Here is a 23019-nt window from a genome sequence, read left to right as displayed (position 1 = left end):
CAATGAAATAATTATTTTTAGTTACTGTCAAGAAGAGGGAAATGAATTATGCCTGTATTTACACAAAAAAGGAGTGTATTTACACAAAAACAAACACGTACCGTAGAGCAAGAAAGGGAGGAAAAACTCAGAGAACTACAAGAACATAGCAAATGCTGAAATCTGAAATAAAAGAGAATGCTGGAAATACTCTCAAGGTCATGTAACATGTACGGAGAGAAACAAAACTGAATTATCTATTGTATTGTCTACATTTAAATTTAATGTTCTAGTTGGACGATTTGGTTTCAGGAATGGCCAAACAAACAAATTAGAAAAACTGGTTATCTGTAATTGCTGAATAACAAATCTCAAAGGCTGCAGAAGATGAAATAGTGTTCTTTGAGCTTTATTGGAAAAAGTGTAAGACTACAGTAGGGGGGCAAATAATTAAAATAACAAGAAGTGAAGGGTTATGTTTGTGGATTGAATAGAGATGTTCTGCAAAGCAGTTCCTCAATCTGCTTCAAAGCAGCAATTTTTTTTGTACTTCTAATTTAGCATTTTCATTCGTGCTCAAAATGTGGTTTCCTCTGCATCAGATAAACTATGTGCCGATTTGATGAAAGTTTTGCAGAACTCCTTCATTCAGTCACAAAAATAACTGAGTTATCGGTTGCCTTTCACTTTAATTTTCCACTGCACTCCCATGTTGCTCCTTGTCTTTGGCTCCCTCCACCATTTCAACAAAGTCCAATGTAAAAATTGAAGAACAGCACCTCATTTTCCATCATGTGGGCTTCAGAACTCGCTGTTAAATTTAATTAAATCAGATGATTGATCTTTCTTTTGTGTCAGAGCTAGCCTGTTCCAAAACAAATCATTCATCTCCTACAGAGTCTGCTAAATTATTTATAACATTCTGTTTCATTGCAAGTTTTAATGAATTTTGTGTTCTGCATCTCATACCTCTGGAATTTATCTCATCTTCTATTTACACTGATCCAAACAAGTTAGCTATAATGTACAAAAGATTCATTTCTCTTTCCAAGAGAATTGCTAAAACTACTTGTGTTACCTGCTCAATTTTGATCTTTGCTTCATCCTCAGACATTCTCTTTCTATCTTTCCTTTTTGCCAACTTTCTCAATTTCCTGTTCTGAATATGGGTCATTATCCTGAAATGCCAGCTCTGATTTAATCTCTACACATACCGCCTGGCCAGCTAAGTATTTGTTGCATTTTCTGTGCTTGTATTAATCCACCAACTGACTTTTTCATTGTTCCTTCCCAAAATATATTATTTTCATGTGAACCATAGCAAGGCGTTCAGTCAAAAGCCCAAGTAGATATCCTTACACAAATTTCTTTTAAACCCCTTTAATGGGAGACTCCATATTAAAGTCAATAGTGGATAGCCTGTCCAACTGAACTTTCTCTTTAAAGTAGGAGCACAGATATACATTTTCTCAAGGTTTGTGCCATTTTAACAGAGATTAAAGGCAACCGTGTCTGCCTGTCCCGCATCGGACTTGTCAACCACAAACGAGCCTGCAGCTGATGTGGACATTACCCCTCCATAAATCTTCGTCCGCGAAGCCAAGCCACAAAGAAAGAAAGAAAGGCAAGAGGCAAGACCTGTCACACAAACATCATCAGAATGCGAGTATGCAATTTGTAAACCCCAATATGGGGACATAACTCCTCATTTTCAATGCAATTGTCATCACATACCTTTCACAGCAAGTGTCGGCTTCCAGAATATATCAGAGTTTTTTAGCAGCTGCGACTTATCACGGTTAACAGCAATTATTTTGCTGTGTTTAGTGAGGACACGTCCATAGGACATGCGGAAATCACACACGGTACCTGCATACACCAAAATAAAACTGTATTCACTGGCATAAGAACAGGTTAAACCCATACATAAACTCAATTGACAGGCCTGATTAATTCAGTTTTATTGCAGTCGAGATTCTCCACATTTCCTGACTGCAATAATCTTTAAACACAGATTTCTTCCAACAAATAATTCATTTCTAGAATCGCTGACAGTAATCAGCTAAGAGCTTAAGAGTGACTCACTGTATAAAAGAGAAGCTAGTTCCTTTATTTTTCAAAAGGCAAAATTAGCTTAATGTTGGTTTAGTGTCTGTAGCAGCCTATATGCTTTGAAGGTTTCAAACTGACTAAGGCCAAGTTAGTTGAATATTTCCAACTATAATTAATTTGTTGGGCAAGGATCAAGGATGAAGGAATCATAGTAGGGTGAAAAAGGTTAAAGTGAACATTATGGCTGAACACACTTTGCTGAAGGAACTCAGCAGGTCACTCAGCAGCAGTCGGAGAAAAGAGAACCATTTATTTTTCTCCCATTGATTCTGTTTGACCTGCTGAGTTCTTCCAGCACTTGTTTAGATTCCAGCACCCGCAGCCTCCAGTATGGCTCCATAGTAGAGATTATGATGTACTCGTCAGTGGAATAAGATTGAGGGTCTGAAAAGAAGAGAATATACATTTTCAAATAAAGTCAAAAGTAGAGCTGGTCCCATCTGACTTACTCATTGCTTATTCTTGCAGCTACACAAACATTTCCAGCAGAGGTAAAGGTAAAGGTTCCATTATTGTCATATAATACATTTAGAATGTAACATACATGAAATTCTTTAATTTTTCTCTACCATAAGGCAGAGAGAAAGTCCTCACTTTGTCCACCACTCTTGACAGAAACCTACAGTAAGTACCTGGTGTTCCTAGGCGGTCTCCCCTCCAAGTATTGACCAGGCCTGAGTCTGCTTAGCTTCTGAGATCCGACAATTTCAGGTGTATTCAGGCTCTTGGGTTCTGCTGGAAAGTGCAGTAGGCTACTGCTCTCCTACAGGAGACCACAGCAGTGGACCAGTGAGGGGCTCAAAAACTGAAGGATGCACACAGGCTGTGGACTGCTTGCAACTTGCAGTCAATGGACTTGTACAGGCTGTGGGTTGCTCCCGACTTGCAGTCGAAACCCAGTCTGTGTACACTAGGTACACAAAACGATATTATTAATCACTATTGTATTTCTAAGTTAATCAAGATGTGGTGAGAGATGTGACATGTGCACATGAAACACGAGTCATTTTCCTCAGATTTAAAGATGCAGTTGATGTCTGCACAGGTACTTGAGACAGCCCGACTGAAGATCTCGAGTTATCATTCAGTAGGATCTTACTGACCTGCAAGAATGACCAGGTCTGCTTTCTTTAGAGCATCCTTTCGGTTTTGTCGGATATGAATGGGACTGTCCCTTCCCAGCATTCCTCGAGCCATACCTCCCAGGAAGCAAGGGATTGCCAGAGATTCCAATGCCGACCTGGTTGGAAATTTATTTTCACATATCAAACTTAACAATTGTTAACCATGAACCAGGCAATTTCAACCAATAAAGGATTTTTTATTGATCTGAGAATGCGGCTTGTTCTCCAGGAGCTGACCAATGAATGCAAAGTATTTTTACATCCACCAGCAGCTCACAAATCTTGATTCCGTGATCTTATATGGAAGTCCACTAAGCTACATATGTTTGGGTATACGTGTGCACAAACCATCAGGATCGCATTTTTAATATGTGTCTTCAATCAGCTGCAGTGTCAATAAGGGGTGGGACAAGGGGAGGGGTGCGGGGGAAGAAGAGTGTTTTAAAACCACTCCTCTAAAGGCCTTGGAAGGAGAGAAGATCGGACTGTCATCTAAACTCAGGCAAATCAGTGATGATGTTTTGACTAATACAAGAGAGGACTATAACAGTAACTTTGAACAATGATTTGGAAGGCAAAAAAAAATCTGTCAGCCCAGTTTCAAACAGTCGAGAATCTTAATCATTCCCATTTATATTTATCCTTCACATATGAATGAGCTACTAAACTGGTGCAAGGAAGACAATACATAAATGAGCTGGAGCAACTCAGCTGGTCACTCAGTATCCATAGGAAGAGTAACAAATGTTTTGGGTCTGAACATTTCGTTAGGAATACGAAGAAAAGAATGTCTGAATAAGAAGGTGGGGGGAGGAGATGATGAACAGAGAAGGGAGGAATAAAGGCAAACAGCGAAGCGATTATACAGGTGTGTGAGTAGAAGAAAAAAGCTGAGAAGTGAGAGTTAAGAAGGGTAGCTTTCAAATAGGAAAAGAAAGGGGTGGGGTGGGGAAATTGGAGGTGTAGATATTGATACGAGCAGGTTGGAGACTGCCATGACAGAATACAAAATGCTGTTCTTCCAATGTGCAGATGGCTTCAGTTTGGCAGTATACAAATCCATGGACATCACATGTGGATGTGGCAAAGATCCATGGAAGCCCCTTGCTATTGCTGTGGACAGAGTGAAGGTGTTCAACACAACCATCTCCCACTCTGCATCCGATCTCCCCAATGTAGGGGAGACTGAATCGGGAGCACAGCATGGAGTAAACAACCCCTACAGATTCACAAATGCTTCATTTGGAAGGACCATTTGGGACTATGAATAATGGCAAGGGGAAAAGGTGCAAGCATAGCACTTCTTGCGGTCACAGGGGTAGTAGGTATCGAGGGATCGATTAGTAGGAAGGGATGAGTGGACGAGGAAGTCATGGAGGGAGTGGTTTCTCTAGAAACTAACGTTAGCTCATGGATACAGGTTGGTCACAAGCTTACCTAAGTTTGTTCACTGGTGTAGGTGGCAGTGTTGCCTGGCTCCCAACAAGAATGATTGGCCTTTTAGACCTGCTCACCATCTCCATGCAGCTTTGCACCTAATGAAACAAAAACTAAGCTGCCAGAAACAATTGTAAAAGCAGTGCATCCAAAATATAGTAAACCAGATACCAAATTGAAAATTTAAAAACTGCTGATGCTGGATATCCGAAATACAAACAGAAAATTCAAACACTCAGCAACTCAGGCAGTAACTGGAACAAAAGAACCCTTTCCTTCTTCAATAGGAAACATTAACTCTGTTTCTCTTTCCAAAGATGCTGCCCAACTTGGTTAGCATTTTCAGTCTTTATACGAAACTAGAAACATTTAGTTGATGCACATGTTGGTAAATACTGAATGTAGGCCAAGTAACAGATTGTGAAAGTTTGATAATAGATATGATTTTGCCAAGATTTGATCACAGATCCAATTACAACTGCCGATGCTCTTCTATTTATATCGAGGGTTAACTGCCAGACTTCCATTTATATGCCTTCAAGTTGCAGAACTGCATTTTGGCAGATGCAGTTCATTTCGGGGTGTTTTTACTACAATCATAGTGTCTGCAGACTTTCATGCTTCACTCAGTTCATTTGAACCACTGTGAAATCTCTTCAAGATGCCCACCCTGAAGAAGTTCTCCTCCTGCATATTGGGATGTTTTTTTTAATCTGTCACAACCTCCATTGCTGACCTCACATAGAGTTTAATGACAAGGCTCATTGACAATGTCAAGGCATTCATGATTAGAATCTGAAAATACAGCGATTTCAATGGAGATTCTGGGACATGAATTATGAGGGAAGAGGGATGATATTTAATGTGGACAGGTGCATGGTCCCTCAGGCTCCCCATTTAAAATCAACAATAAGCTTCTTGTTTTTGGGACACAGAGAAAGATTGTTGTATTTTAACATTTTTATTGTGCAGTACAGCAACATGACATTGTGTTGCCCAATTACAACCCAATTAACCTACCAACCACATATGTTTTGGTAGGTGGGAGTTAACCAGTGCACCCAGAAAAAAACCCATGCAGGTCACAGGAAGAATGTGCAAATCTCTTTACTGACAGTGCCAATTCAAACTAGGGTTCCTGACACTGTAATAACTGCTACAATTGTCCAGATTTTCAATCTCCATTCTGATTCATCATTTCCAGTTACCAACAACAATGGTTTCATCAGAATTTATAGATTACTTTGGAGCTGAACTTAGCTACACAATCATGAGTCTACAGGGAATAGAGCACAGCAGCCTTGGGGTGTCCACATTGATGTCAGCAAGAAGGTGTTGTTGCTGATCTGCACTGATTGGGGTCTGCCAATGAGGTAGTTAAGGATCCAGTTGCAGATGGATGAACAGTCCAAGATCCCTCAACATGATTATAGGTTTTGCTTGTATGATGCTGTTGAATGCCAAGTTGTTGCCAACTTGACAACAGCCTGACGTTTGCTTTCTTGTGGCCAGGTGGCAGGCCAGCAAGAAGGCATCTGCCATTGACCTATTGGGACAATACACGAATTGAAGTGAGTCCACATCCTATCCAGTGAGATAGGAGCTGATCTGCTATAGAACCACCCTCTCAAAACACTTCATCACTATAGATCCAAGTTTCACAGGTTAATAGTTGTTGAGACAATCACCTTGTCTACTGAAATAATGGATATCCTTTTGAAGCAGTTGCTGGGGACCTCTGACCATTGTAGCGAGAGGTTGAAAATGTCTGCACAAACTCCAGTCAGCTGGTTCGCACAGATTTGGGACACGACCAGGTATGCCCTCTGGGCAGAACCCTTCGAGGATTTACCCTCCTAAGATTCTGTACATCGGCCTCAGAAACTGGGAGCACAGAATCGTCGGGGTCTGTGGAAGCTCGCATGAGTTCTTCATTGCTTTCCATTTCAAAGCAAGAGATGGGAAAGGATATATGAAAGATGGAAATGAGTCTGATGGAATTGATCCGTTAGGAGCTGATGGAGCTGACCAGTTGGCTCCCTTGTAGGTATTGGAAAAAAAATTACATTACCACAGTGTGATAAAATCTGGACTGGTCAATCACTGGAAAATGTTGAAGCTGGCTGTGGAACTTTGTGATTCTCACTTTGGGAAAATCATATCAACACAATAAAATATTTAAAGAGATGTGAATCAGTCATTCCTAAAAGCCTCTTATTACTAGCACAGCTTCTTTTGGTGCTGCACAAATGTTAATTTAGACAGTATTATATTTGAATAATCTACCTCTGCATCTGTGGCCATGGGAAAATCCACTGACAATGGAGACACATCTCTTGTGTCCCATGCTCCAGAAAATAGGTTATTTAGATGGTTCTGAAGATACCTAGTGAAGCAAAGATAAGTGATTTTTATGGCACACCAGGAACCTTATTTTCATCTTAAAACTCTTCTCTCACTGACAGTCAATGTCATGCTAAACAAATTCAAGTTTATTATCACCAGATTGCACATATTCAACCAGGTGAAACAGCGTTTCTCCAGTCCACACACAGAGCACATAATATTCACACATATACATAAAATAAATATATAGGGATAATTTTCTTGCTTACAGGATACTGTTTAACAATCTCACAGCCTGTGGGAAGAAGCTATTTCCCAGCCTGGCAGTCCTGACTTTGATGCTCCTGTACCTCCTTCCCAATGACAATAGATCAAAGAAACTGTGTGCTGGTTGGAAAGGATCCTCAATAATTTGTTGAGTCCTTTTTAAGCAACAGCCCCAGTAAATGTAATCAATAGAGGAAAGGGAGACCCCAGTGATCTTCTCAGCCGTTTTGATGATCCTCTGTTTTGACTTGTGGTCCGATGCTTTGCAGCTACTGTACCACCCAATGATGCAGCCAGACGGACACTCTCAATCGTGTTTCTGTAAAATGTTGTCAAGATGGGAGTCTTGCCCTCCTCATCTTCCTGCGGAAGTCTGGGCACTGCTGCATCTTCCTGATTAATAAAGTGTTGTGGGTCCAGGATAGGTCATCCACTATATGCATACCTTCCTAGCAGCAAATTCATTTGTACCAAACGATGACAAACATTGTAATGGCAATATGTGCCCAGTTTAGCAGCGTTATGCAGTTTATTGAAAAGATAACTAATTGCATTTTTCAATTTCCAATGCCTTCAGTCACTTCTTAAACATTTAATTATAGTTAATAACCTAGGTTAAGAAACTAAATTGATTTCATTCTCTCAAAAATTATAAACACTCAATATTAGCAGTTTTAATAAACTCACCAGTTTATGGCTTTTCCCACAAGTCCTTTGGGTGCATTTTTTGGTATCACTTCTCTCTGAACCAGGTAATAGGGGTAGAGAACATCAAGTGGAAACTCAACGAACACAGGTCCTAAGCAGATAACAAATCAGAGCCCCCCCCCCCCAAAAGTTATTCAACTTCCAAGCAAATTGGCTTACTTATACAAAAAGTTGGGATTTGGCAAAATAGTAAGTAGAGCATTTTGGGTATCATCTACAAGCATTCTTCCATTACATATTAAGCGGTTTGAAATTTCTCTTGATTCACCCAAGTAGCATGCTTTAATCCCATGCAGTACAGCTGCAGTAAAAGTCCTAAAATCCAGACTGCTCAGGGATTGGGTCAGTCTGGATTTTCCAGATTCTTGGGGAGAACTTTTAAAATTCAAATTTAAGGAGAATAAACAGGTAAATTTTGATAGTTTATTAACAAAATACTTTTTCATATAAATATTTAAAAAAAAACACATTTTCTTACATTTCCACAATTGCTGCATGGTCGCTTGTTGTTGCTGTGCATCTGCGGCATTTATGCATACACATGCAAATGCCGAGAGTTTTCAAGAAGTCCGGATTCTCAGGTGGTCTGGATTTCTGGCATCCAGATTTTCAGACTTTTACTGTTTTTCTGAAATATGCTATTTCCCCACCCTCAACCTCCATACTCCTCTGAGTGACAGCGTCAATAACTTTATAACAGTGGATATCAATCAACACACAAGATGAGAAATTGGTATGACATTTATTTATTTTTGTAATATCAAATTCACAAGAAAGCCATTAAGAGTTATCAGTCTACTCTAAGGGACAAGTTTGTTTTCAGTCCAGGTTCATTTTAAACATTCTACAGCCCAGCCAAACTGGTGTAGAAGTTATTGCTCCTGCCTCACAGCCCTGATTTCAATTCTGACCTTGCATGCTATATTTGTGAAGACTGCATCTTCTCAATGTGAGATTGGTTTCTGATGTGTGTTTAGGTTTCTTTCCACATGTTGGTAGTTAATTGGCAACCGTAAATGATCTCTTGGTGTAGGCAAGTGGCAAAAGAATTTTTTTTAATGGATATGTAAGAGAGAACAAAGTGCAGGGTTACAATAAAATAATAAAGGAACAGTGAAAGAGATTGATGTGGTGGGAATTCCTCCATTGGGAGTTTGCATGAGAGTCTTCTATGTTAATTGGCACATTTCAAAATCCTATTTATAAAATGGTTATAAACATGCTGAACAAAAATTATTCCTTTGTATCTCATTTTTTACAGAGGGTCAACCAAGAAGGTTCTTCTTACCCCCACAAGTCATTCCAATATTATATTGACTGCTATACTGTTAAATCCTATATGGCCAAGTTCTTGCCCCTACCCAATATTACCAGTCTATTCCCTTCTGAGGCTAAGACAATGACACTGTTGATTTACATTTAAAAAAATCTTGACTTTGCTATTTCTGCCACATCTGCATTGCAAATGTTTGATGCAGGTGTGGTCAGAGTGCTATGCAGCGAACGAAAGAAAAATTATACAGAAGCTGTGAGTGAGCTGAACAAATCAACTGACTTTAATAGAACTCTCAGAGAGCTTATCAGCATGACCCCATGATCCTTTGCGGCCCCCTTCCCGGGACCATTGTGACATCAGCCCAGTGCGAGCCTGCACCTCCATGACTCAGTTTGCTGGCAGATCAGTACAGGCTGCTACATGATCCCCACCCCCTAGAATTGGTGTTCTGAGGTGCTGAGTCCACAGTTCATAAACAATTTGTATGTTTGGAAGGCTGGGCTCTCCGTTGCGGGGGTGGGAACAGATAATGGTTGGTTGAGATCAAGGTGTGCCAGTTTGAGGTGGTTAAGCATGAATGTTTCCTGCCTACCCCAAAGTCCAAAAGGCACGTAGTCCCTTTGTGTTGTAACACCTCGTATGGACCCTCGAATGGGCACTGAAAGGGCGTCCAGTGTGTGCCTCTCCCTATGCAGACATATTCACAGTCTTCAAGATCTTTTTGGACAGGATGGAGTTGGACTGTGGCATGAGGTTGAGACGGGAGCCAGTGTGCCCATCTTCTTGTGAAGTCATGTTAGCAGTGCCGCAGCCACCAGTACCAACTCTCCCAGAACAGTCAATGGGGCCCCACAGACGAGCTCAGCAGAAGATATGGCCAAATCCTTCTTCAGCATTGTACAGTTGCCAACGAACACTCAAGGCAGTTTGTCCATCCAATCCGGGCCTCAGAGCTGCACCATGAGGGCCATCTTCAAATGCCAATGAAACCTTTCCACCAGACCAAGGTGTGATGTAACTGGGTCCTTCGGAACTGTGCTAGTGCTGCCTATAGGCCGGACGTGAACTGTGCCCCTCCCCCCACCGACATATTGGAAGGAAGGCTGAAATGGGCTATCCAGTTGATGACGAGGGCCCTGGTGCAGGATGTCGTGTAAGTGTCTGAGAGCGGGACAGCTTCTGGCCATCTAGTGAATCTGTCCATCATCATGAACAGGTACATGCCACCTCTGGAAACTGGAAGTGGCCCGACAATGTCCATGAACACATGGTCAAATTGCCTGTGCATCGGCGGGAAGGACTGAAGAGGAGCTTTCACGTGCCTCTGCACCCTTTATGTCCGACAGCGCAGGCAAGTTCTGGCCCAGTGGCCGACCAGTTTACGCAGGCTATGCCACATGAATCTGTCTGCGACCAGTTGAGTTGTTGGCCGGATGGATGGGTGAGCCAACCCATGGAGTGTGTCACTGACGCGACACCTCCACACGATGAGAATGAAGGGCTGAGGTTGGCCAGTGACATGTCACAGAGAAGTATGGTTTCGGATGGCTTGAAATGCACGTCTTCAGCCCTGAGAGTGAAGTACAGTAAGCTGGTATCTCGTTATTCTGTCACTGGATTGCTGCGAGTGCAGTATAGTCAATTCTGGGGAACAGGAAGTACACAGATAGGATGGACGTATGGAACAGAGCATCAGCCACGAGGTTGTTCTTGCCAGAATTGTGCTTGAGGGCCATCATGTCTTCTGAGATACAAGAGAGGTGACGCTGCTGTCTTGCCGACCACGGGTCCTACATCTAGGTGAAGGAAAAAGTGAGGGGCTTGTGATCGGTTAAGACTGTGAAATCCCAACCTCCAAGGAAATAGCAGAAATGATGCATGGCGAGGTAGAGGGCTGGCAACTCCCTTTCAAACGCACTACACTTCTACTCCGAGGGTCGCAGGTGTCTGCTGATGAAAGCAAACAGTCTCCAATGTCCATCAATCAGCTGCTCCAGGATGCCACTGATGGCTGTGTTTGATTTGTTGACTGTGAGGTTGGTGGGCACATCAACCTGTGGATGCACTAAAAGGGTGGCATTGGCCAGCATGCTTTTGGCCTGGTTGGAAGCTGCCATAGACTCCATGTCTCAGCTGAACTCTTTGGTCTAACCAGACAGAGCTTGAAAAGAGGTCACATTATCCTGGAAGATGACGGCAGGAAATGATGGTAAAAGTTGACCATCCCAACGAACTCTTGCAAACCTTTGACTGTAGTTGGCTTGGCGAACTTACAAATGTCCTCAACCTTTGAAAGAAGAGGGACCCCACCTTGTCAATCGATGCAGTGCCCAATGAAATCGATGGGTGTCAGGCCGAACTGATTTTTCGCTGTGTTAATGACTAGGCCATAATTGTTCAGGCACTGGCAGAGCAGACTCAGGTGTGTTAGGTGCTGCTGTCACGAACGACTCGCAATGAGGATGTCATCTAGATAGATAAACATAAAATCCTGACTGCATCTCACTCCACAAGTCTCTAGAAAGTCTGCACTGCATTTTTGAGGCCGAATGGCTTGCGGCGGAACTTGAAAACATCGAACAGAATGATGAGGGATGCTGCTGGGGTGCATGGGGTTCTGGTGGTACTCCTGGACCAGATCAATTTTTGAGAAGATCTTCACTCCATGTAGAATGGCTATGAAGTCCTGGATGTGGGGAACTGGGTACTGGTTGGCTGTCGTGGCATCACTGAGCCGATGGTAGTTCCCACAAGGTCTCCATCCCTCAGAAGACTTCGGCACCATGTGTAGACTAGAGGCCCATGGGCAGTCCGAGCATGGAACGATTCCCATCTCCTCCATTTTTCTGAATTCTTCCTTAGTGAACTGCAGCTTGTCAGAAGGAAACCTGCTTAACTGGGCATGTAGCAGCAGTCCCTGTGTGAGGGTCTTATGTTGGGCACGATGTTTCAGAACCGCAGTGGCGAATAGTGGGGTTATAATGGCTGGGACTCATTGCCCAATAAAATTACTGAGTTGAAGTGGGGGGGGCCAGGAACTTGGCTTCTCAAAGGGCAAAAGTCTGGAAGGCCCTGGAATTGACCAGACGGTGCCCTTTCAGGTCCACCAGGAGGCAGAGGGCTCGAAGGAAGTCTACGCTCAGTAGGGGCAGAGATATGTCAGCCAAAGTGAAGGTCCAGGTAAAACAGCAGGAGCTGAACTCAAGTGGGATGGTCCGCACCCCTTATGTGCGCAAGCTGCTATTATTGGTGGCAGTGAGGGACAATCACGACTTCCCAATGCAGGTGTCTCATTTTGAAACGCCGCCCTGAGTGCCAGTTCCATAGATAAAGGAGGCTGACTCGGCGACTGATCACCATAGCCATCAGCGATGACCGGCCCTGGGGTTTCCCAGATGGGACCAAGGTGGACAGAAGCAGTGGGCTCTAAAACCCCATTTCTGATGTTAGAAACACCATTGCTCCAAGTTTGAGTCTCACCTGCTGGAGCTGTCGCCATGGAGTGGGAAGGAGATGAATCGAAGGACATGCCAAAGCAACTAAATCAACGGACGCCCCGGCATATTGCTTGGTGTGCTACAGGGCATCCACGTGGGCTGCTAACCTGAATGGGTCACTGAAGTCGTCGTCCACAAGGAGTAGGCAGATGTCTTCCAGCATCTGTTCAATAAATATCTGCTTGAACAGTAAGTAGGGCCTGTGGCCGTCCATTAACGCCTGCATATCGTTCATACAGGCAGACAGCATGCAGTTGTCCAGGCCGACAATGTGGAGCAGCCTTGCCGCTCGTTCACGGCGGGAAAGGCCGAAGGTGCAGATAAGGGAGTCCTTAATTGCCTCATACCTGTCTGCAGCTGGCAGCTGATGTAAGAAGTCAATGATTCATCCGGCAGTCTCCTGGTCGAGCGAACTGACCACTTAGTAACATCTTGTGGAGTCTGCAATGATCTGCCTGACCTGAAACTGGGCCTCAGCCTGCTTGAACCAGACTAGCAGCTGTGAGGTCCAAAAGGTCGGCAGCTTCAGTGAGACTGCATTCGGTGTGTTCGTGTCATTCATTGTGGGGTCCAAAATGCCATTTTGGACAGTGATTTGTGTGCTGTGCAATGAACGCAATAAAAACCACATGGAAACTGTGAGTGAGCTGAACCAACTGACTGACTTGAACTATCTGAGAGCTTATCAACACAACCCCCATAATCCTTTGCGGCCCCCTCCCTGGGACCATTGTGATGTCAGCCCAGTGCGAACCTGCATCTCTATGATCTGGTTTGCTTGCGGATCAGTGCAGCCCTCTACAAAGGCTAACATTTGCTTTGCATCTCATCAAACTCTACTGATCTTACAAAATGTCACTGAATACAAGAGCATTCCTGAATGATGGAAATGCAAACTTCCCTTCCAAAAACTTCACTCAATTTTTTTCTGAGGCATAGCTATTAGCAAATAAATTCAATTGAATTTCTAGCCTGGTTCATGAACGTTTATCCTGCTTTAACTTTTCATTTCCTTGATGATGAGCAGATAGGAAAAATAAAATCTAATTACTGCACCCTAAAATTGGAAAAAAAAATTGTTTCAAGCATCGACGTGTTCTTCCTCCTTCCCAAATACTTGCTGTGTTTTTTTTTTAAAAAAAGAATCCTACTTTTGGTGTTTTAGCACTTATGAACATAGAAGCAGTTTCCAGTGAATTTCTCTGATTTCGTACCTGGAGTTCCTGACTGAGCAATTGCAATTGCCTTCCGGAGCACTGGAACAATGTCTCGGACTGTCCGAACTGTACTGCAGAATTTACAGAGTGTTTTGAAAAGTGACAACTGGTCAATATCCTGTAATGCACCTCGGCCCTGGAAACCAAACAGAAATACCAAAAAGATTTTAACTAAGTTCTTGACTAAGGTTTGTTAATTGTGACCAAGAAGCATAACCCTCTTTAACTTGTCTGTAGTTTTACACAGTTGATCACACAGACTATGACCAATTCTTCTCCCAGTCATTTTCCTTAGATTACATAAAGACAGAATTTCAACAATGGTTTTCTTTTATGTTCAATCATTGTAGGGTTTATCTAAAAATCCTTCTATTTCTTGGAGACTCCATTTATAGATTAGCTTCCATAGGTGCATGAATGATGTGCAATGAAACCTGTCTACCACTTCTCCAAATCCCTCCATGACCTGTCAGGATGATGCTCAGACTTCAATGAACTATATTTTTATCATCTTCTCCAACTATTTAATTGGGAAGACTGAAGTGACCTGCTGTGACCAGTATCATAAAAGTTCCCCAGTAATTCCAGCCCTTTCCCCGGCCAGTCTCAGAGCAAACTAAACTATTTTCAGCCACTTTGTCCTGTTAATTCCAGATACCATCCTTCCAACACCAATTATTCTTCTTCATAAAGATTCCATAATTTAATTTAGACATACAACACAGTAGTGGGGCCCTTCTGACCCCACGAACCCATGCCATCCCAACACCCCAATTTTACCTACAACCCCTGTACATTTTGATGGGTGTGAGGAAACCAGAGCACCCAGAGGAACCCCACGCAGACATGGGAAGAGTGTACAAACTCCTTACACACAGTGCTGGATTTGAACCTGGGTCACTCACACTAACCACTTCGCTAACTGTGCCGCCTAATGTCGAGCACCTTCATTCTACTTTTGGTGAAATCTTCTGGTCCTCCTACAATCACTCCAATGTACTCGTGGGAGCATCTCACCTCTCAACGCTTTGAACATTAAAAAAGGTGGTTCATATTTCATCTATCTTGACCATTACAAGGTTCTCTGAGCTATATTGGCACTTAAGGGTCTCAAAGCCTGAAATTACTCCTTGTTCTTTTATTTCTATAACCTTCTTTTCCAGCCCTAATTACCTCAGCATCCACCAAAGCCACACATTCTATACAGCATGGACCAACCTCTTCTCAAAACTAACCAATTACTGTTTTCAGATGGACCTCAGGTTTACCATCCCACAACCTCATACTACTCCTCTCCAAGATTTTTCTAAATATCACCTACCAACTCAAACAAACTTTAGTCATTCCACCTAACAAGTCCTTGAATCCATTTTTTCACCTATAGATGAAATTTTTCTATTGTAAAAGATGGCGCATGAAAACACTTTGTTCTGTGGGACAAACCATTTAAGCTCCTCAAGGGTCTAGCTGCACTCTAGCTATACATGTCTGATCATCAATTAGATTAGAATCAACTTTATTGTCATTATGCCCCTAAAATACAAAGCCAATGAAATACAATCAGGTTAAAAAAAATCGTGCTATATACAAATAACTACGTGCAAATGAAAACAAGCACATTCAGCAAGCAAACAATTCTAAAAGTACTGACAGTACAATGTGAGTGCACTACCACTCAGTGCTGTAATTTAAGGTTCAGCAGGGTCTCAGCCTCGGGGGAGGGGGGGGGGGGAAAGCTCTTCTAGAGCCTGCTGGTTCAAGAGCAAAGGCTCCTGTAGTGCCCACCGGATGGAAGATGAGTAAAAAGTCCAGTTTGGGTGAGCTGCATCCTTGACAATGCTCTTCGCTCTGCCCAGACAGCGTTCCTGTTAGATGCTCTCAATAGTGGGCAATTGGATGCTGATAATCCTTTGGGCAGTTTTTACTACCTGCTGAAGGGCTTTACAGTCTGACACGAGACAAGTGTCATACCAAAATCTTGTTGAACCAAAAGTTCTCTCCTTAATCAGTTCCCTCAACACTGAATTAACAATATGTAACTCTCCACAATGCTGAACATCTTTCCTGACGATACAACTTGGTATGCCACCTTTCACTGTCTATAATACACCCAAAATTCTAAAATCCATACTGGCAAGATCCTTTCCACTTTCCTTGTCCCAAATGGTATCCAAGTCCAACAATTTAAAATTCTCAACCTTGTCGTCAAACAGACTCACCATTATTTTTCTCTATAATCTCTGACTGCCCTACAGCCCTGCAGGACCTCTACACCTCTCCAAATCAGTGCTTTCATGCTTTAACTTTTTTTTTCCTTATTTTGATCACTACGCCAAATTCTGGAATTCCATAGCGGTAAACTTTTTCACTTCTTCATCAATTCTAAAATCTCATTTATGATCACTTATTCTAATACATATTAAGTAGCTGACAACACTTTGCTAAGCACATTTGAGTATTTTCTCTGAATTGAGTGCAAAGTTGTTAAATACATACAAAAGCAGGCACCTTTGCTGTACATATTTCTTGCCAAATACTAACCTGCTACTTTGGAAACAAAAACATATTGCTGATGGTTGCTAATTATCTGCCCAATATCTCGAAAATTGTATACAGTTTACAGGTCAGACTAAAACCTTTGTACCTGGTTTTGGGAGGAACTGTATTGCAAGAGACTAAAATTCTAAAGATCTTTTACACCTTGTGGTGCATGTATTATAGTCACACACATTTTATCAACTGCAGCTTGCACTTCAACAGTTCTTTTACAGTCTAATATAGCAAAACAACCAGAAGTACTATTGTACAGCACAGAGAAATCAAATGTGTCCCAGATGGCATAATTTTGAACAGACATTCTCAACATCTTTTTTGGCTATGGTCCCCTGAGGACTTTGGTCAAAGTTTATGGGCCCCTGTGAATTTTAGTCTAGTTTCTTCTGTACTTCTACTGACGACATTAAAAAAAAGGTGAAAAGAAAACAAGGCTTTTATTTAAATGTGCGGTAGCCCCCAGGAGCGCCATAGAGCCACCATTGAGAATGACAGATTTAGAACATTCCTCCTTAAATTACCATGGAATTTTAAATTTAGACATGCAGCAATGGTAACAAGCCATTTTGGCCCACAAGCCTGTGCCGCTCTATTTGCACCCAATTATCCTCCACCCCCCAGCATGTTTCGAGGAAATTCATGCAGACGTGGGGAGAACGTACAGCGGGATTCGAACTCTGGTCCCGATCGCTTTGACTGCAACTACGTCTTGAAAGTATTCTCAAAAAATTGTTCACATTCAAGTAATTAGTTCATAAATAGGGGCATCCAGATAAAAAGAAGTCAAGAGACAGTGAGTTACTCATGAGACAATGTTTGAAACAACTGCTATTAGAGATGGTTCACTTTAAAGTCTATCCTTAAAACAGTAAACTACATCTCATGTTATATTGCGGATCATAAACAAACACCTAAGATTCTTGTTCACCTGTAGAAGAGTTGCAGCTGCACCCCCAATCAACAGCACTGGAGTTTCTGCCACTTGGGCATTTTTAATTGCAGTCACAGTGTTTGTCAATCCAGGACCAGCTGTTACTGCAGCAACTCCAATAGATCCTGTAACACAGAGTATTTTCATTGAACCTTTTTAATCGTTAGCTTTTTAAAAAGCACAAGCATTGACATGAAGTTCATCATCATGTTTTTAAGCGCTTCTGTTCTTTTCACAGCTCTTGTCGAGCATGTTTTGCACACTCCTCAGTTTTTTTTTAAAAAGGTCAGAGGTATCTTTGGCTTGGCTTCGCGGACGAAGATTTATGGAGGGGGTAAAAGTCCACGTCAGCTGCAGGCTCGTTTGTGGCTGACAAGTCCGATGCGGGACAGGCAGACACGGTTGCAGCGGTTGCAGGGGAAAATTGGTTGGTTGGGGTTGGGTGTTGGGTTTTTCCTCCCTTGCCTTTTGTCAGTGAGGTGGGCTCTGCGGTCTTCTTCAAAGGAGGTTGCTGCCCGCCAAACTGTGAGGCGCCAAGATGCACGGTTTGAGGCGATATCAGCCCACAGGCGGTGGTCAGAGATAAATGAGGTCAGAGGTATAAAGGGCAGACAATTGTAAGGCAATTATGGAGTTGCACAAGAAACTGCAGATACTGTAATCTGGAGCAAAAAAGAAACTACTGGAGGAATTCAGGCAGCTCACGTGGAGGGAAATGACAGCTGACATTTCGGGTTCAGACTCTTCACCTGGACGGAAAAAGCAGAGGAGCAATTCCATTGTAAAACATGCAAATTCCACATTAACAGCACCAGAGGTCAAGATTGAATCTGGGCTCCTTGAGCTACAAGACACAAGCTCAGCCCTGCGCTGCTCAAGATACTCTGGTAAATAGAAGGACCATGCAAATTTGGATGTGATTAATGGAAAGAGGATCAATACCTCAGAATAAGACAGTTGGGTATATTTAAGTTGGTAGCTTCAGGATGTAATTAGTAGAAATAATGGACTATCCAGGGTGAATCAAGTGAAGCCAGCGTCGAGGCAAACTTGAATTTGTTAAGGAATGTTATTAGAAACATCATTAGGAGCAACTTCAGGTTAAATGATTTTCACTCTATCTCATTTATCTTGAATAACTACCTGAAAGTCTGGCTACAGAATCAGCAGCAAAAACTGCTGTAGCCTCATGCCGGGTGTCTACCACACGGATCCCAATCTTCTCACAAGCCACGAGAATGGGTGATATGTGTCCGCCAACCAAAGTGAAGAGGTATTTCACACCATGAGCCTTCAAGACCTCAGCAACTCTCTCACCGCCATGTCTGGGGCTTGATGTTTCCACCTGTCCAGAAAAAAAAAAATCAAAGGAAAATGTCACAGCCTTAGTTCTGAACATGGAGCAAACTAACTTTCAATTGTTACAGGAAAGCATTAATGTACAGGATCTCCATGACCTTGATATCAGCTTGATAATAAATCAGATCCCCATCTATCTGATGAATCACAGGACTGAGAATGCCCATCCAACGCAACAAAGGGCATTCCAGGAACAATAAATGATTGACTCTCCTGAGGGGAAAATCAGTGCATCACCTTGGACTCAAAGGTGAAGGACCTCTGCCCCACCACAACCCTGCATTATGGCTCATTGAGCTGCTAAACCCTCCACCTCCACCCACCCCCCCATGACTCCCCTCAACCCTTCCACCACAATGACCCCTACTCCAAAAGCTGCCAGGTCTTCGCTATCCCTCTGAGCTCTCCCTCTCCAAGATGGAACGCTCTGACCTCAGTAGATGCCTTACCTTCATCCCCCTATGGCCACACTTCAATGAGTTTTGTGACTGCCAAAATGCCATACTCTTCTTCTGCTGCCTCAGTCTGTGAACGTATTTCTGTTACAAGGATTCTCCACCTCCTACTGAGGACTCTTTCTCCTCTCTCACGCCATCTTCTTCCTCTTGGACACCTCGTTCAGGCCTTTTGCCCGCTCTGGATCTTTTTATGTTCAACTGTTGCTGATCACATCATCTGCCCCTCAACCCCCCATCACGTCACTTACCTATTCTGCTCTTACTCCCCTCGGATCGTAGAATCCTTTATTTACCCTACACCAATCCCGACCTCACTATCAAACCAGCAGACAAGGGTGGTGTGGTCTGATGCAATAATCTCCTCCTTGCCAACACCAGGCAACAGCTCCCAGACACCTCCCCTTACCTATCTCCTGAACAGGACCCCACCAAGAAACATCAGATCACTGTCTCCCACACCCTCAATGACCACATCACTCCAGTTACCTCCCGAACGCCATGTTTTCCCAATCCCACACTGCCCGGTTGTACCTCCTGCAAAAGATCCACAAACTAAAATGTCCTGAGAGACTCATTGTCTCTATGATGAACTGGGATCATCATACCTCAACTCCATTTTATCTCCCTTCATCCAGTCCCTTCCCACCTACATCTGGGAAACCTCATATGCTCTCAATCACTTTGACAACTTTCAGTTCCCTCATTTTAACCATTCATGTCCAGTCCCTTGACATTGCCAACCCCATAAAGAAGGCTTCAAGGCTCTCTGCTATTTCCTAATTTATTATTTTTTGAACAAATGAAGTGCAAATATGGTATAACTCACGGTGCAATGTTTGCATGCCACCAACTGAAAACCTACTTGAAGGACAAATTGGGAAACAGGCTGAGGTTACCAGAAGGAAGCAGCTTTGAATATGTGATTACAGATACAATGATAATTAAAAGATTTATAACAAACATGAACATCAAGCTGCAAGAGAACGATGAAATAAGCTGTAAACCCAAACAAAAGTGGGAACAAGATCTAAACATAAAGATAAAAAAATGAAAAATAAGAAAAGCTATGCTCCGGAACTATGAAAAATACAATAAACACGAGGATACGCATGATACAATATAATTGGTTACACAGGCTAGACATGACGCCCCAAAAGTTAAATAAATGGGACCCAACAATATCAGATAGATGTTTTTGCTGCAAGAAGGAAACGGGAACAACAGTAGATGCAATTTGGGCATGTGAGAAAGTGGAAAAGTTTTGGGAAGATCTAAATCAGGTATTAAATAAAATCACAAAAAGCAACATACCCAAAAAATCCAGAGATCTTTCTTCTAAGTAATATAAGTAAAGAACTAGGCCTCAAATTTGGATGAAGCGCAAAAAAGATTTATTATGATAGCTTTAGCTGTAGCAAAAAAAAGTATGTCAACCTGGAAATTAGAAGAGAGCCTGAGAGTACAGCAATGGTACATAGAAATGAATAAATGTATTCCATTGGAAGAAATAACAAATAATTTTAAAAATAACGTCACATTATTCGAACAAATTTGGGAACCATACATGGAACACAACAGAAAGGGCCTACTGTGGACCATCACCCCCTAAAATGACAGAATGAGAAGAAGACGAAATGAACTGACCCAGTGTGTAAAAGTAGATGACACAATTTTCTTGTTTATTTTCATTGTATGATGACATTATTTAATGGGTTTATTGTATTGTATATGTTGAACGTTTAGTGGGTAGGGAGAGGGGTAGGAAGGAGGGAGGCAAAAGGGGAGAAAATGATACTGTGTATATTCAAGAAGGAAATATTTGTTTGTATTTTGGTTAATATGGTTCATAGTGTGAAAAATAAAATATATTTTAAAAAAGGCTCTCTGCTATTTCCTGGATAACAGACCTAACCAGTTCCCATCCACCACCACCACAGGGCAGAATTGGAACTCACCCTCAATTTTACCTTTGGTTCATCCCACTTACTCTAAATCAAAGTTTATGGGTCTCAGCTATGCTTGCCTTTTTGTTGAATATGTGGAGAGTCCATGTTGTAAGTCCACACAAGCAAGGCTCTGTTCGACTGATGCCTACATTGGTGCCCATAAGTTGCCAACTTCATCAACTTTGCGACCAACTTTCACCTTGACTGCAAATTCACAGTCCATCTCCAGTATCTCTCTCTTCTCAATCCCTCGGACTCCATTTCAGGAAACAAACTGTTTACCTCCCCTACATTGAAGAGAGACCGAACACAGATTGGGATTGTTTCATTGAGCACCTTCGCTCTGTCTGCTGCACTAGCAGGACCAATCATTTCAATTCCGCACCCCACTCCCACGCCAACAGGCCACCCACAAATCAGAGGTACAGTGGAACCCTGATTTGACATGAATTCGGAATGTCCACGTTCCATTCTTTGAGATAGGTCATTAAGCGAGCCCATTTTAAAAGATGCAGTACCAGGGAAGGGCACCCTGTGGTGCAGCGGATGTTTAGAAGTGGCGCGTCGAAGATTAAGGTAAGTACAATAATGTTTATCTTGGTGGGCAATTCATCGCATTGATGAAGGGTTAAGGGATGAGTGCTGCCGCGAATGGGATTGGGGGGCGGGGTGAGTGCCGCCATGAATGAGAGGTGGAGGGTGGTGAGTGCTGTTGCGAACGGGGAGTGGGGGGGGGGGGTGAGTGCTGTTGCAATCGATGTGTGTATATATCATACACAGTTGTGAAACCCTGATTTAGCATGACTCTGCTTTTCTCGTGATCCGATTTTTTTGGCCCAAACTATCATGTTATAATGAGGTTCCACTATACAACATTTTCATGTTATAGTACAGAACATGAAATTGCCTTCTGCCTGCTGAAAGGCAAAATCACCATTAGTGTTAGCTGGTGTCCTTTACAGTACAAAGAAGAAGCAAAGCAGACTCCCTTCAGATTCAATGTGTGCTCATGGATTCGCCTCCACTGCACCTGCAGCCGTACGGATTCCTGTTCAATTCGTCGACAACCTGAGCTCCAGATCTAAACCTCTGACACAATCAGGAAGCTATCAGTGCCCGAGGCCATTCGGGAGCCTTCTTGATCTCAGAACCTTCTAGAATTCCGCCTCCAATACCTGGTTCCTCATCATCGTCCCCCAACCGCAAGTACCCTGCAGCCTGAGCCACTCACTGGCCCACCACCACAGTCACCATCATGTAGGATCTTCTCCTTCTCAACGGTGGACATTCTCTGCATTTCTGGTGCCCCACTCTGGTCCAATGCTTCCCAGAGTCTGCAACCCTACATGTCCCCTGCCTTATATTCAATCTCAGTAGTCTCCAACCAGATGGTATCAATAAGGATCTCCAATTTCCATTAATCCTCCCTAGCCATTTCTCTTTTCATCCCTCCGTCTCCCTTCCTCCAGTATTTTCCCTTCCTTCAACATTTCACTTGTGAATCTGCAGGGGTCATCTACTGCATCCAGTGCTCCTGTTGTGATCTGCTCTATATTGTAGAGACTGGATGTACACCAGGAGATTGTTGAGCACCTCAGTTCCATCTGCTGCAATAGCGTGGATCTCCCAGTAATCATCTATTTCAATTTCCCATCCTATTCCCTTGCTGACATGTCTATCCATGGTCTCATGTACTGCCAGGCTGAGACCACCTACAAATTACAAATTAGAGGAAAAACATCCCATCTTCCAACTGGACACCCTTCAACCAGATGGCATTAATATCAACCTCTCTGACTTTCATTAAAA

At 42.7% G+C, this 23019-nt stretch overlaps 1 protein-coding gene across 2 annotated transcripts in view; it reads right to left on the bottom strand.

Annotated features, from left to right (window-relative positions):
* Positions 1-23019, bottom strand: part of ilvbl (ilvB (bacterial acetolactate synthase)-like) — a 54184-nt gene that overhangs the window by 25673 nt on the left and 5492 nt on the right. Inside the window, exons 1-9 of one of the 2 annotated variants that reach the window (XM_069894437.1) lie at positions 19256-19503; positions 18591-18792; positions 17445-17572; positions 13961-14099; positions 7953-8064; positions 6939-7038; positions 4653-4750; positions 3195-3331; positions 1714-1848 (exon numbers count right to left, since the gene is read on the bottom strand). In XM_069894437.1, coding sequence (XP_069750538.1) covers positions 1714-1848; positions 3195-3331; positions 4653-4750; positions 6939-7038; positions 7953-8064; positions 13961-14099; positions 17445-17572; positions 18591-18792; positions 19256-19309 — 1105 coding nt within the window. In that variant the 5' untranslated portion in view covers positions 19310-19503. Of the gene's footprint in view, positions 1-1713; positions 1849-3194; positions 3332-4652; positions 4751-6938; positions 7039-7952; positions 8065-13960; positions 14100-17444; positions 17573-18590; positions 18793-19255; positions 19504-23019 lie in introns of those variants that run through there. The other variant, XM_069894436.1, reaches the window with a different exon arrangement.

The sequence above is a fragment of the Narcine bancroftii genome, chromosome 8 (genome assembly GCF_036971445.1).
Source record: "Narcine bancroftii isolate sNarBan1 chromosome 8, sNarBan1.hap1, whole genome shotgun sequence".
In the NCBI taxonomy this organism is placed as follows: domain Eukaryota; kingdom Metazoa; phylum Chordata; class Chondrichthyes; order Torpediniformes; family Narcinidae; genus Narcine; species Narcine bancroftii.
Note: the sequence above shows the minus strand (reverse complement) of the source record. Positions and strands in the feature narration are given on the sequence as shown.